We start from the raw sequence: 15,675 nt of genomic DNA, 5'->3' as shown, positions 1-15,675 counted from the left end.
ATTCTTGGGCAAATGGATGTATCTGGAGGATATCATCCTTAGTGAGGTAACCCAATCACAAAAGAAGTCACTAGATATGCACTCACTGATAAGTGGATGTTAGCCCAGAAACCTAGAATACCCAAGATACATCTTGTAAAACACAAGAAAACCAAGAAGGGTGACGGATATTCTAATGATGGTCTAGACACATAAGACATTTAGTATTCCTGTATGACTACCATCTCCAAACATCCTGCAAGCTCTCCAGAAGGGCCACTAGAGGCAGTGTGGACAATAACGAGAAGCTTGGAATATCCCTAAGCATTGAGAACTTCCTGGCCTGGGTTCTTCAATCCTGGGATCTTTGGTGGTGATCATAGAACTTTAGAGTAGGTGCTCAAAAGCTACGACGGGATACAGCCATGACAGAGGACACTTCCTTAATCAAAGAGGGTGACATCACTCACAGGGGAACTGTATTATGGAGAATTTGCCTTCAACAGGGCTCTGAAGTCAAATGGATCAAATGTCCAGGTGGGAGGCCGGTGGACAGGATATACTCTACCCAAATAAGGAAATAAGTGAGAAACAGGAAAAAACAGGAAGCAGGAAGCAGATCCAGTGGGGAAGCGAGGAAACTCCCAGGATGGTGTGAGAAGGGCAGACAGGCGTGGCAGGCAAGGAGAGTTGTTAAGACAGAAGAGGAAGACAAAGTTAGAAACAGGTCTGATGGATAACCTCAAGGGTTTACCACACCCAGGAATGTATAATTCTGAGAGAAAATCAGAGACAGATAGGACAGAACAGATATGGAGGGCTGGGGCGCACAGAGGTAGGGGTTGGGGGGGAGGAGATGACACATTAGAAGGAACGCGGTGACAGTAGCTTACCCTGCAGGACATTTACACAGTCTAAGACCTAAGAGCTGAACAGACTGATTTGTTCCTACAAGAATAAGAGAGACTGGTGGCGCAAGCCTTTGATCTCAGCACTCGGGAGGCAGAGGCAGACGTATCTCTGTGAGTTCCAGCCTGCTAGCCTGCTAATCAGGTCTACATAGCAAGCTCCAGGACAGCGGGGACTGCAGAGGGACCCCATCTCAAAAACAAAACCACCACCACAACAGTGAAGCTGCTGAGTACAGCCCAGGCTTGTGAGGAACCCGCCTGTAACTGCCAGAGTTTAGGAACTCAGAGACAGACACGCCCTGGAGCCCATTCTGCTGTACGGGCCGCTGTGGTCACCACACACCCTGTCATTCTCTGATCATTTCAGAGCAGGCTCACAGCCTCCTTTACAAATAACCCAGGAAAGGGAACTGCAACTGGATAGAATCAGAATTCACATCTTTTAAAATTCAATGTAACTCTTAAAATATCACTCTGCCAGAAATCACATACTGTGTTCCTGAAAGAGTAAGTCACAACTGGGCAAAACTTAGCTCCAGCATAATGAAAGTTTCTTGAAATGAAAAATATGCGATACCATTCTAAAATTAAATGTCTAAATATGAATTTACAATATGTCTCCTTTTTTTAATTAGGTAAGCTCAATCATTGCCATCCAAGCCTAAAATGTATCTGCAGCACATGGTGGTGCTCACCTTTAATCCCAGCACTTGGGAAGCAGAGAGGTGAGCACTCTACATTTGAGATCAGCCTGGTCTACATAGCGAGTTCCAGACCAGTGAGGGATACATGGTGTCTCAAAAACAAAAATAAAAAACCAAACCAAACCCAAGTTATCAATAATTCTAGGAATAGACTCAAACAAAGACTTTTAACAATGAAGACAAAAGGGGAAGACAACATACGTACTTAAAGATGATCTCTACAAGTCAAGGGAGGTGACACCACTTCCTGTGAGCGCAGGACCCAAGATGACTACACATCCCAGGTCATCCTGTACTATCCAGCAAGACCCTGTCTCAAAAACAAAACAACACTAAACAAAACTCATTAAACATGTGAATAGACTGTACATAAATAAAAATTATTTTCTTGGCTGGCAAGATAGAAAAAGCACTTGATGCCAATCCAGACAATCTGAGTTTGATTCCTGAAACCCACGTGGCAGAAAGCGAGAACTGGCTTCTCCAAGTTGTCCTCTGACTTGTACATACACGCTGTGTGCACAGACACACAGAATAAATTAGTAAGCATTTTTAAGAAGTTAAAACATCTTCTACCACAAATATTTGCTAAAGAAATCCCAAAGCAATAAGCTCTTTGTGGCCTTACTCACCATGATTCTAAGTGAGTCTGTCATGCTTTATAACTGAGAAGAACACAAGCTCTCTGGATACAGCACTGATTGGCCTTCCAAGGTCTCAGTGCTCATGGCAGACCCATAAGGTCATGCAGGGTCAGGAAGGGGCTCCTTAGAAGTATTCTCCATAGTCCTCCTCCACACACGCAACAAGAACATCTGTATGATGCCAATGTGTACCACTCTTACCAAAGCCAACAAAACGTTCCTAAGAGAACCACCCCTCACTGGGAGCGTCCTCAAGGCTGACTAGCTTACTGAGAACAAGGGGGAGGGATAAGATGTTTCAAGGCCAGAGCCTCATTATCTGAGCCATCTCTCCCGCCCTTCCTAGCCCTGTGTGTCCTCCTTTGTAAGTGGTATAACATCTTTGTGACCATTAGATAAATCCTTTAAAATGTACAAACAGACCCCAGTGTCTACCAATCAGAAAGCTGAATCTTCTGTCAGAGAGCACCTGAGGACTTTCTATAACCACCTGCTGATGCTTCCACCGATGTACTTTGAAAGCGTCTATCTCAGTTTATGGTTTTCTATTGTTATCACAAAAGGCTATAACATTGTTACCACACTGCAACATGAAATTTGCAGTAACCTAAATCTGTATTCCCCAGCCACAGTCCTATTTATCTTCAAAATAAACTCTCTTGGCCTCCTTAAAGTAAAAGTCCCATAGCCCAGACACACATGTCGACTCTGACACTGATGCTAACCACCTGTTGTCATCTACACACAGACTGCGCAGCGGTGTAGCACTGCTAGAGAGCAAGACAGGCCACCTGAACTTAAGGCCAGCCCAGAACAGCCTGAGACACCTCTGCCATCACTACTGTGTAATGTGGGGAAAGAGCTCTCCACTTTGGGGACTTTACATTAATGACTAGTCAAGGTCGCTCCTGACAAGCGAGAACCACATCTTACCTTATTGGTAAATAATCGGTAGATAGTGTGTGTGTGTTGGGGGAACTGCCCTCACAAATGTGGAAGTTCAGCAGCCTGAGAACACTGGTCCCTAGTCGCCTACCCTCTAAAGCACAGGAAATGAAAAAGTGGAAACAAGAGCCCTGGGCAACGAGCCCAGTTTTGCTTCTGGGTCACTGCACTGACCAAACGAGGGACCATGAACCCCAAAGCCTGCAAGCTCAGCAGAAATGCACCAGCTGAGAGTTTCCCACTACTTCCAACAGAGCTCCTAAGCACAGACAAGCAAACATGCCCGGGTGACACTGGCTTCTGTTAGCTTCTAAGGACTGGGAAGGGAGATCAGCATTCCTGTCAAGATGCAGACCTGTGACCCCAAATACCTCGGGACGTGCACTTAAGAGTGTCAGTCTCGCCGGGCGTGGTGGCACACGCCTTTAATCCCAGCACTTGGGAGGCAGAGGCAGGCGGATTTCTGAGTTCGAGGCCAGCCTGGTCTACAAAATGAGTTCCAGGACAGCCAGGGCTATACAGAGAAACCCTGTCTCAAAAAAAAAAAAAAAAAAAAAAAAAAAGAGTGTCAGTCTCTTAAGTTTTTGGTCTTACTTCTCAACCTCTTTTGCCCTGTGGACTCCTGCTTTCCTTTGCTCTAGACCTCTTCCTCTTGAGGGCAACCATGTAACCTCCTATCTGCCCTTGCCACAGAAGCTCCCTCCCACCTGAACACACTGCCCTTGTGCCATGCTGCCCACCTAGTGAACATGGTACAGACCACATGCTATGAGGAGGTCACTCTCTGCAGCAGAATGACTGACCCCTCGGTCACAGTGAACCAGCACAAACTGATGAGGACTTCGTCCTTGTGCAGACGACTCCCTGGGAGATGAAAGGAGCTGACATGTCTCAGCTCCCCAAATCATCAGTTTCCCTACTTACAACCAAAGTCTGCTACGAACGAACCTTCACACGAGACTCAGAGCTGCCTGTCACAGCCCTCACCTAAGGTATGCCCACAGAAGTCAACCCAGAGGAAGGCCTGAAATGCAAACAATAGTTCAGAATTTTGAAATTTTGATTTATAAATCAAATTAATCACCAAGTACAAAAGAGTAGCTACTGAGTAAGACTTGGTGGTTCATACCTATAATCTCAGTACTCAGGAGGTGGAGACAGGAGGATTGTGAGTTCAAGAATAGCCTGGGCTGGGGGCTGGAGAGGTGGCTCAGCGGCTAAGCGCAGTGACTGCTTGCTCAACGGGCAGAGGGCACAAACGTCTATTTCTTGCTCAAGAGTTTCACAGGGCTGGATAGTCAGGTAACTTCACCAGAGCAGGAACAATTTTACAGGAGACGTTAAGGAACAGAACCACAGTATGCCACCTCCAAACTGGGAGCCAGAAAAAAAGAGACTAAAGAACACTATCCACACAACTGAAGATAGCAAAGGCAGAGCTTGACAAGAGGAACTGGGGCTGGAGACTAGGACATAAGCAAGGTCTACAGGGCAAGATTACAGTCTGCTTCCAAAGTGGGGCTCACCAACTGTGGCCTTAACTGCATTTATCAACTCAATACACCCAAGAAAATAAATATAAGAAATGTACAAAACCAGGTAGAGCACATTAAAGGTACAGTCTCAAGTCATGAAAACAAAACACACTACAACACAGAAAGCTATAGCAGAACAGAACGAAAAGCGAGTGCCTGGAGGAGCAGCCACAGCTGCACAGCCACAGCCGTGCAGTCGCACTCGCTCTGCAGCATCTGACCCCGGTGCACTAACAGAGACATGAAGCATGTGGAACCTTGAAGACTATTGTAAAGTCTCGACTGTGGAGGAGAGCACACACAGTGAGGAGCTCACAGAGGGAGCTTCATCTTCAACACACTCTCTCACTGGCTTACCTGGGTCAGGGTCACATTTCAGGTCCAGAGGATGTACAACAGGGTGATACTGCTTCTAAACACAGGACAAATTAAAACATTTAACTTAGACACGTAATGACTCAGATAACTAAGCATCTCTTTCAGCTAGTGTGAGCAGATACACAGTCAACAGTGCTGGCCTCAAGGTTTTTCCCTTTTTAGATCCTGAACTCTGTGTGACAAATGTCTTTAGGTTTGAATACCTTTTATGCACTGCCCTCTGCTGCACAGAGTAAAAAACAGCACTATGAAGATCGCAGTCAGAGGAGACAGGGAAGACAGCTCTAAAATACAGGGCGAGGACCGCAGTGTAGCGGACGCTCATTCAGGACAAATGTCTGGAACTCACAACTCCTATTTCCACAGAAACTTCAAAAAGGTGGCTACACTACCACAGCAGTCTTCCACACCGAGAAAAGCAAAGGGGCAATGTTCCTTCTTACTGCTACTCAGCAACAAGGGCTCACTCACGCTCCCAGTCCTGTCCCTCCTCCTCGAACCGACTAGTCCAGGGTTTACTTTAGCAGGTCAGGAAGGTAAGTTAGAGGGAGGCACAACACAGTCAATGGCAGACAAGCGTTTTCTCTGCAGTGTCGGAAGGGCTCTTTAAGGCTGAATGTGTGAGAAAGTGAACATCCTCGAGGACTTCTTTTTCCTATCACAACAGGACTCTAAGGTTTAGATCAAGTGCAGGCCTTTAATGCCCCAAAGCATTACTGAAGGAGACAATACTGGAAGGTCACACTTAAAAGTCTGCTGACTTAAAAAACTAAAGGCAAAGACAATGGCACAATCTAAAGCCTGCATGTGGCCATTTCTCAGGACAATGGCACCCAGCGAATCTCCTCAGCATCTCCTCAGGTCTACGGACCTGCCTCGTTGGCATTATGATTCAGGGCTCATGTGCACTTATTCCAGTTTCAATAATTCTGAGAAGACTGGCATGTGATAGGCATGGTGAGTGATCCCAGCCAGTGAGAGGCGGAGACTGGAAGATCAGAGGCGGAGACTGGAAGATCAGGAGTTTAAGACCAGCCTGCGCTATATGAAAGGTAAGTAAACTAACTCTCTATTGTGGTAAAATACTGTAGGGGTTTAAATATAACCGTCTCACCAGACTTGCATGCTGTGCTTTCAAGGTGTTGATGATACTCTCAAGGATCCTCCTGGGATACTGCCTCCGTTTTGTTGCCACATCTACTATGAGCTCATCAAATTCATCTTCAAGCACTTTGATGTCAGAATCTATTTCAGAAAAGTCCACTATCAGTATGAAAATATTATATAAGCTGAAGTCACAGAATAATTAAAGAAAACAAACATGGCAGATTAACGGAGCCCCCCCCATCTCCGCACTGATCAATCTGCAAGCGTCAGAAAACACAAGGTGAACAGCATAGTTCGAAGAAGCAGGCACCCGATAAGTGCATCAGGGGCACAAAGACGGAGGCTACAGAAGACGGGAACACGAGCAGTGGGAGTTAAAGAACAGCACCTAGGCTTGAAACCCACGTGCAGACAGAGGCACTGGGTGAGAGCGCTCAGGGAGAAGTACCTTGGAGAGGAAACTGACGACACTGAGCCGTGCAAACACATCGACCCAAACAGCATAGGGCAGGTGTCAGAGAGGAGGGCGGGGATGCACTCAGTGCCAGAGCATGTGCCTAGCATGGGCAGGGCCCTGGGCCAGTCCTCTGCCCTTCTCCACCATAATTACACTGTAAAAGGCATCTCGTCGGGGGTGGGGGTGGGAGTGGGTGGGCAGTGGTGGTGCACGCCTTTGATCCCAGCACTCAGGAGGCGGAGGCAGGCGGATTTCTAAGTTCGAGGCCAGCCTGGTCTACAGAGTGAGTTCCAGGACAGCCAGGGCTGCACAGAGAAACCCTGTCTGGGGGGAGGAGAGGAGGCATCTCATACCATGGACAGGGTTCACTTTATTTTTGTGCAACCCAACCTGTGACAGCAGTGAGAAGGGCACCCACTATAGGACCTGACTCACCAGGGCAGGGAAAGGAAAGGCATGACAACTTGGGGGACTTCCTCAGACTTCAGTGGCAACTATTTTATCAGATCTTTCCTCGGCTGTAGACAGTGGTTCTCAAGCTCGAGCAGGAGTGACTGCCCAGGAACCTTACTAGTGTGTAAAGTGGGACTCAGAAGGTCTAGGACAGAGCACAGAAGCGAAACACCCTGGAAGAAGTAACTGCAGACAGATGCAGTAAAAAAAAAAAAAAAAAACCTTTAGAGTAAAGATACTGGGGTGGGGCAGGTAGCTCAGTGGTGAGAGCCTCTGCCTGGCATTGGTGGGGTCTGCACTCAGTCCCCAGTACTGAAATAGTTAATGAACACTAAAGACCTAAATCCTCAGTTCAGTGGCTCATACCATGAGCTCTACTTGGCCTGTCTAGGCTAATCCCACTGGCTAAAGCTTTGCTAGGAAGACGTCTGATGATGGCATAGGTTTCTGAAACATTCTGACAACTGGCTGGTATACATATGTCAGCGCACACTCGTCACATCTAGACTAAGGCTGTGCAGTAGGTGCAGCCTCTCACTCCCGTAGCACATTGGCCTGCAAAGAACAGCACATGATTTTATAAAAGTTCTTTTTTATGTGATGGGGAGGGCACACACGCCACAACAGCTCTGCATGTAGAGGTCAAGGAGCGACCCTGAGTCAGCTCTCTCCTTCCCTTCCACACTGCAACCTTCTGTGAAGGAAAAGGTTCCTTAGCGCCACCAAGGGGCAGATTCTGCAAAGCTGAAATGTAGGAACAAATAATAGACAAAAACTTGTTGGGCATCTATTACTGAAAAAGATACGGAATTGCCTACACGTTTGCCTGACTGAATTCCCATCAAGAGCAGTTATAATGACAGCAAAGAGGTTGCTTCTCACAGAGTCTACTCATTCTGTCCACAGTGTCATTGAGTGCGGGACCTTGGAAATCTCAACAAACAAAACCAATGAAACCTCTGCTCCTGGCCTGATGGTGGGCACATCTTTAATCCCAGGGATCAAGAGGCAGAAGCTGTGGGATCTCTAGAGTTCAAGGCCAGCCTGCTCTCCAGAGAAAGTCCCAGAATCACCAGGGCTCCACAGAGAAACCCTGCCTCAAAAACAAAACAAAACAAAACAAAAAAAAAAGAGAAAGAAAACAAAAAATCCAAAACAAAAAATGAAAACAAAACAAAAAACAAAAAAAACACAACAGAAACCAATCCATCCTTTGTTCTTGTGAAATCTCCATTCTGCTATTCTGCTTCTATGCATCTGCCCAGAAGCAAAGCCTATTAAATCTGTTCACATAATTCTCCTTACAATTCCAACCTAAGTAAGACAGGGGTGTATAGATAGCACAGACACAGTACTTACCTGGTGTTAAGTCTCACACACACACACACATACACACACACACACACACACACACACACACAAGACCAAACAACCCCCCCCAACAAAAAACTCCTGTGATTCCCCCAAGGCCACATGACAAAGTGCACTTCCCTTTGTACTTTATCATCTTTGACACACTTGCTGTTACTTTCCCCACACACACAGCACTGCCTTGTGCCTCTTTCCCTGACAATTTGCTTTACATAAAGACTCCTGAAGACCTGGGTGGTGTGGGAAGTGTTCATGCCTGGCTTCTATGTACCCTACTAATCAGCAATTATTACATTAATATTTTCACAAAACTGAGGCTGGTGGTTTTATCCTTTTATTATGTGTAGTGGCTATTCCTGGTTGTCAACTTGACTATATCTGGAATGAACTACAACCCAGAATTGGAAAGCTCTCACCTGTGATCCTAATCTGGAGGCTGGGAGATACAAGTTTCTGACCTGGATCTTGGCATGGAGATCTTGAGGTATAGTGGCTATGAATCCCAGATTAAGACAGGGAGATCTCGAGTTCAAGGTCATCTGGAACAAAGCAAGTCCCAGATACAGGCATGGTGGCACACACCTTTAATCTGGGACATACCTCCTGCTAGAGATCTACATAAGGACATTAGCAGGAAGATTCGCTCTCTCTTCTTTGCCTGCTTGCCTTGTGGGACTGAGCAACTGCTAGATCCTTGGACTTCCATTCACAGCTGCTGCTGACCATTGTTGGGAGTTGGACTGCAGACTGTAAGTCATCAACAAATTCCCTTACCATATATACCCATATATACTCATAAATTCTGTGTCTCTAGAGAACCCTAATACATTATGTAAACCCAAAATCTCAGTTTTGGTAATTCTGAATAGACAGCTAACATAGTCTTAAGTAATAGACAAGAAAACCTTCTGGGCACAGCACTTTCCCACCGCTGAGAAGAAAAGCTGTAAGCACAGAGAGTTACTAGTAGGCCTGTAATCAGCTCAAATGCCTTGACGATTAATGGACTGAACCTCTGGAGCTGTAAGCCATTCCCAATTAAATGCTGTCTTTATAAGAATTGCCTTGGTCACGGTGTCTGCTCGCAGCAGTAAAACTCTAAGACATAAGTTATCTACAAATTTGTGGCATCCTCTGCATGATATGCTTGTGGTTTTAAACTTAACTTTAAATGTAAAACACTTCACTATCCTTTTTAAGTATTATCTAAGCAATGCAAACATACAGCAGGCTTTATAGGGAAACACTGAGATTTTTCTGGGCCTATTTCTTTAAGTGGGGACAACTGTGCAATACCCTCCAAGAGCCTACTGCCCAAAGCATCTAAGTGACAGGCGAGAGACCTTTAGGAAGTCGTGCACCATACACGGTAGATCAAGGTACCCACTGAGTTTCTCTCAGGCTATGATTTCAATACTGTATTACTACATCTACACTACTTTCTTCTTATTCCATAAATGTTTTTTAAAATAAATGATAGAGGTCGTGAGATGGCTCAGCAAGGAAAAGTGCTTGCTGCCAAGACGGAATCCCTGCAGCCCACATGGCAAAAAGATCAAAACAATTCCTGAAAGCTGTCCTCTGACCTCCAGCTGTACTGTGCCATGCACATCGCCACCCAGCAAATGTTTATAACAGAGAGTGGGTGTCGTAGTCACTGTTCTACTGATGTGACTAAACACCACTGCAAGTGTTATAGCAGAGAGGTGTCCTGATAAGGAATCCCACAAAGTCACACCACACAACAAACCTCACACAATGAAAGAGGTTTTTTTGTTGTTGTTGTTTTGTTTTGTTTTTTTCGAGACAGGGTTTCTCTGTATAGCCCGGGCTGTCCTGGAACTCACTTTGTGGACCAGACTGGCCTCGAACTCAGAAATCCACCTGCCTTTGCCTCCCCAGTGCTGGGATTAAAGGCATGTGCCACCACGCCCGGCTATGAAAGAGATTTATTAACAGGAAAAACACAGGAGGGAAGCAGCAAGGAACTGAGCAGGAGGCAGGTTTTACGAGGGGTTTCTTGTAGGGGGAGGCATGAAGCTTTCTAGGGTGGCCTGTGATTGGTGGGATTATGTGGGGCATAACCTTGGGGGCAAGATCAGGGATTGGTGGGCTTTTTTTTTTTCTGTAGGGTGGGTCCTGTCCACTCTCTGATACCTCAAGGGCTTACAACCATGACTAAGGCAACTCTTATAAAGAAGCATTTAACTGGGGGTTTGCTTACAGTTTCAAACACTTAGTCCATTGTCATCATGGTGGGGAGCATGATGGCATGCATGCAAAGCATTGGAGTAGCTGAGAGCGACATCCAGACCCACAAGGCGAACAGGGGGGAAAGAGCAACAGAGTTAGACAGAGAGACAGACTGAGACAGGGCATGGGACACCTCAAGGGCCACCCCAGTGACAGATACACTTCCTCCAACAAGGCCATACCTCCTCAAATAGTGCCATTCCCTGTTGACTGTTAAGTCAAAGAGATGGGCAGGGAGGCCATTCTCATTCAAACACCATAGAGAGACTATGAGAACAGGATTGTAAAACAGCATTCAAAATAAAAACCTCCGAGATTAAGCACAGAAGAAAAACTGAAGTCACATACCCATTAAGCAATGATCTTTGGCTTCCTCCCAGGCCTGTCCATTAAAGCTGACGTTCTCCTGTACAGCCGACTCAAAAGTCTGCAATAGATCCACCGCAGCCAAGTCAGCGAAAGTGACTCTAATACAGGATTCAACATGTTAGTAAAAAACAACGGGCTCTTTGTGAACTAGAATGGAAACAGTGGAAAAATCAACTCTTAGGAGAGGGGCTAAACACCCATAGCACACGGCAGTGACTGTGCTGGCTCTATCCGTAACGCCATCACCACGGCCATATAAATAACAAACAACAGAGTGGCAGCCTCTAGAGAAGAGCAGGGTCATGCTCCCCCAAACAGTAAGTTATTCCCAGAAAGGGTTAAGGATGGATGGGGAAGTCAAGGAGGACTTAATATATGAAACTGTTTGAAAATGTTTTCAATGCGCATGCCTTCTGTACCACTTCTATAATTAAAAAGTATAAATAAATGACTGATAATTCTGAGCTATAGTACGTATCCTATACTAGTATCTTACAAAAAGGGCCAGAATATAGCTCAGTCTGTGGACAACACTTTGCTAGCACGAGCAAGGAAGGCTCTGCTTTCAATTCTTAGCACTAAAGGAAAAAAAAAACAACCCTATTTTAGAGGGTAAGATTCTTACTGTATTAAACTCTCGAGGACTAAATGAGAAAACAAACTGTCTTTGAAATACTCATTGCTGCTTCACCCATCATTTAAGAAGGTTACTGTGTCTGTCTTTCCCAGATGTTTACCAACAGTCAAAGCTTCTCTACTAACCTTTACTTCTGACTCTCTTTAAGATCGCATTCAACAAGCTATTAGAGGTGAAGTGACATTTGTCTTTTCCTGCATGTACATGTTCTAATCATCTTAGCATTTTCTATAATCAGACAAACCCTTTTAGTTACAGTCATCTCCCAAAATAAATACTAAAAACATTAAGTGCCGTTTCTCTTCTTGCCTTACTTCTAAGGAGAAAATAACACAGGAGCTACTATTCACAAAACTGGAATATAAAATTACAATCCAAGGAAGGTTTCTTCGTTATGCTTTCACTTAACCACTGTTGTTTTAGTTTTTGATGCTGATAACCTCTATATTTATTCTGCACTCTTGTCATTGGTCATGAATGTGCTGTTACAAGCTTGAAACTTTCCCCTACATATAGGCTGTTTATCTGCTTGAGAGTTAGCAGTCCTTCAATCTCTAGTGTCTCTCCCCAGAAACCATCATATTCAGGGGTACGCAAAATATAGGAGAAATAAGTGTGTTCTAAGGGCTTATTGGGGGGGGGAGGGGCGGCGACAGAATGCACAGGGTTTCTCTATGTAGCCCTGGCTTGTCAGGAACTCACTGCGTGGACCAGACTAGTCTCGAACTCACAGAAATTTGCATGCCTCTGCCTTCCAAGTACTGGGGGGTATACACTGTCATGACCAGCTCAACTAACTTGGTAAAATTTAACACCAATACAGCTTCTTCATCTATTTAAGACTTAAAAAGAAAATGTTTTTTCCCGTATTCACACGATGTTATAAAAACAAAAACAAACAAACAAACAAAAACAATAACAAAGACCAAAAACCTAGCCAGATGACAGACTTCAAGGATTATCATTTCCTCATACCAACCGGCAAAGCTGCGCTGGCCCACAGGAGAGCGACTTTGTCCTTACTGAGCCACGATTAGTATCAAAAAGAAATGTTTTGTAAGCCAGGCAGTGGTGGCACACGCCTTTAATCCCAGCACTTGGGAGGCAGAGGCAGGCGGATTTCTGAGTTCGAGACCAGCCTGGTTTACAGAGTGAGTTCCAGGACAGGTTACACAGAGAAACCCTGTCTTGAAAAATCAAAAAACGAAATGTTTTGTAAAACACAAGCCATCCGCCTGGAAAGCTTCTAGCGCTGTACATGTTCAAGAATATGGGTTCACTAATACCTCCTGCTTCTTAAGATTACATACGCGCTCGCCCTGTATGTCCCAGGACAGGCAGCAGCCAGGCGGCACTAGCATCTAGTTGCCTTCCCTGGCATTTCCCAAGCCAGTCTGGGGCATCGTTCCATCCGCGGAGGCCTGACATGGGCCCCGAGCCAGAGCCAGGCTGCGCCCGCCGGGTGAGGTCCCTACCCACTGTGCGTCCCGCAGCGCGAGCTCGCGGACGTCCTCCGGCAGCGCGGCCCCGAGCTCCTGCACGAAGCGACCGCACATCTCCATCACTTCCACCACGGCCCTCTTCAAGGTGCAGCGCACTCGGAAGTCCTCTCGGGGAGAGTCTGCTGCCGTGGCCTGGGGGTCTGAGGCGACCTGGGCGTCGTGGCCCTGCGGGGCGGAGACGAGCGCTGGCTCAGGGACAGCCGCCATCTTCTCGGTTTAAACTAAGGCGGGATCGCTGAGGCCGGAAGAATGCTTCCCTTCCCGGAACGCTCCTGCACGCGTCCGACCGGAAACCCGATCCGCCACCGCCGCAAGGTTCCGCCCGGGGTTCCGCGGCCCCAGAGTTCCGCCGCCCGGCTTGCAGTCGAGAAGCCTGAAGGAGTAGCTATGGGTTTGGGGTTAGTGGACTGTCACTGTCATCTCTCCGCCTCGGACTTTGACAACGTATGTGAGGGCGACTTGGGGCTTGCGGGAGTCGGGAGGGCCGCGTCCTTTCCCGCAAGTTTTTCTCCCCCAAATCCTCAGACCGTACCTAGTCTATGGCGACCCTTCGAACCTGCGTCGTCGAAGTAATCTTCCTCACGGCGGTTAACTATTTCTATGAAGCTTGAGTTTGTCGTTTCTACACCCCTTTCTCCTACCACTCCTGAGATGTGCTGATCCATCCCAGCCCTTAGCAAAGGTTCTAGTTCTGGCCCGCCAGAGGGACAAACAATAATAACACGCGATGGGGCGAATGTGTAGGGATGAAAATAGGTTTTACCGGCTACATTGGGGAAAGTGAAGAGGAAGCATAAGTAGGTGCCTTTTTCTTTTTCTACTTTTCACTTATGGTGTGCGTGTATGGTAGTGATGAACATCGGCAGGTTGTAGACCTCCCATACAGTATAGAATTTGATCTGTTTTAGTTAACCAACAGCTGGAAACAATAAAGGAGAATTTCCAAAGACTGGGGAGATTTTCCAGGAGCTGGGAAAGGTAGGTCAAGGTCTGTAAGACATTTGGATTGCATTAGATGCCAGTCTTAACCCTTAAAGGTTTAAAGACAAACCCATTTTTAAAAGAGAGAGAATATTCTGAAGACAAATTGGCTGCTAAGTGGCAAAAAGGTGGAGGAGAGAAAGCTAGAGCATTTAGGAAACGTCTCGGTTTACAGCCAAGAGCTGGTAGAAGCCAGTAGGGTGAGGATATCATGAGAATTAGCATACATGTACTCAACAAATTTTAGGAATAACACCAACAATACATGCAGGAGCCTTGGATGAGAACAGCAAGGGGAGGAAGAAATCGAGCATGACTTAGATTTTAGTTTGTGCTTCCTGTAAGGAAGATGGTGATGGCCTTTGCTGAGATGAGGAAAGAGCAAGGTTTGGGATCAGAGTGGGCAGGTGGGCAGCTGGAAATCCTAGTGGGGGTATATTGGTTAAGTCTGATCTCATCCAAGTGGAAAGATTAGAGCACATAGTCATTTCAAATGTGAGTCGGGGGTCTTGGAGAGAGTAAAACTCTATAAGTTGGAAATTCAGCATGATATCTAAAACCACGAGAAGGGGAGGATATAGCTTAGTGATAGAGACCTTACATAGTGTGGTCAAGAGTGCTAAACAAGCAAAGGAGAAAGACGGGATCCCTTAAGGCAAGTGCAGAGAGAACAGAAAAGTTTGAAGTCACAAAAAGGACAGAGAATCAGTCAAGGAGACTGAAGAGTTACCGTCATAGAGGCTGTGAAAGCAAATCATGGGGGAAATGTCCAGAAGCCACTGCGGGACAGAGTGAGAGAAGACAGGAGAGCTCTGCGTGTTTGGCAGCAGAGGTCTCTGTTTGGGTGTAGTGTGCATCATGGAGTGTGAGAGTGAGGAGAAGGGTAACTTCATTTTCTGCCGCTCTGTTCCTTGCTAACGATGTTGTCCTTAATGGTGCTTCTGCTGTCTATATATGGACCAAGAGCAGTTAATTATTCATGTAAAACAAGCGTGGTTGGAAACTATCCCTAGGTGAGCCGTCTTTCCACCAGGCCCCCGGCTCGGGGTGCCCACCTTCGCCATGGCTGGACACCTGGCTTCAGACTTCGCCTTCTCACCCCCACCAGGTGGGGGTGATGGGTCAGCAGGGCTGGAGCCGGGCTGGGTGGACCCTCGAACCTGGCTAAGCTTCCAAGGGCCTCCAGGTGGGCCTGGAATCGGACCAGGCTCAGAGGTATTGGGGGTCTCCCCATGTCCGCCGGCATACGAGTTCTGCGGAGGGATGGCGGCATACTGTGGACCTCAGGTTGGACTGGGCCTAGTCCCCCAAGTTGGCGTGGAGCCTTTGCAGCCGGAGGGCCAGGCAGGAGCACGAGTGGAGAGCAACTCAGAGGGAGCTTCCTCTGAGCCCTGTGCCGACCGCCCCAGTGCCGTGAAGTTGGAGAATGTGGAACCGAGTCCCGAGGAG

The 15,675-nt window shown here is 46.7% G+C and overlaps 2 protein-coding genes across 5 annotated transcripts in view; one reads left to right on the top strand and one right to left on the bottom strand.

The window, feature by feature from the left end:
* Nsl1 (NSL1 component of MIS12 kinetochore complex) overlaps window positions 1-13,452 on the bottom strand; it is a 24,197-nt gene extending 10,745 nt beyond the window's left edge. Inside the window, exons 1-4 of the mRNA XM_021199073.2 lie at window positions 13,219-13,452; window positions 11,086-11,164; window positions 6,211-6,341; window positions 5,076-5,130 (exon numbers count right to left, since the gene is read on the bottom strand). Coding sequence (XP_021054732.1) covers window positions 5,076-5,130; window positions 6,211-6,341; window positions 11,086-11,164; window positions 13,219-13,452 — 499 coding nt within the window. The remainder of the gene's footprint in view (window positions 1-5,075; window positions 5,131-6,210; window positions 6,342-11,085; window positions 11,165-13,218) is intronic.
* Window positions 13,453-13,563: 111 nt separating this feature from the next.
* The window catches only part of Tatdn3 (TatD DNase domain containing 3), a 17,024-nt gene continuing 14,912 nt past the window's right edge, over window positions 13,564-15,675 (top strand). For 3 of the 4 annotated variants that reach the window (XM_029538190.1, XM_029538191.1, XM_021198853.2), the window contains exon 1: window positions 13,585-13,689. In XM_029538190.1, the coding sequence (XP_029394050.1) occupies window positions 13,633-13,689 (57 nt within the window). In that variant the 5' untranslated portion in view covers window positions 13,585-13,632. Of the gene's footprint in view, window positions 13,690-15,675 lie in introns of all 4 variants that reach the window. The other variant, XM_021198852.2, reaches the window with a different exon arrangement.

The sequence above is a fragment of the Mus pahari genome, chromosome 5, assembly GCF_900095145.1.
Source record: "Mus pahari chromosome 5, PAHARI_EIJ_v1.1, whole genome shotgun sequence".
Lineage (NCBI taxonomy): Eukaryota > Metazoa > Chordata > Mammalia > Rodentia > Muridae > Mus > Mus pahari.
Note: the sequence above shows the minus strand (reverse complement) of the source record. Positions and strands in the feature narration are given on the sequence as shown.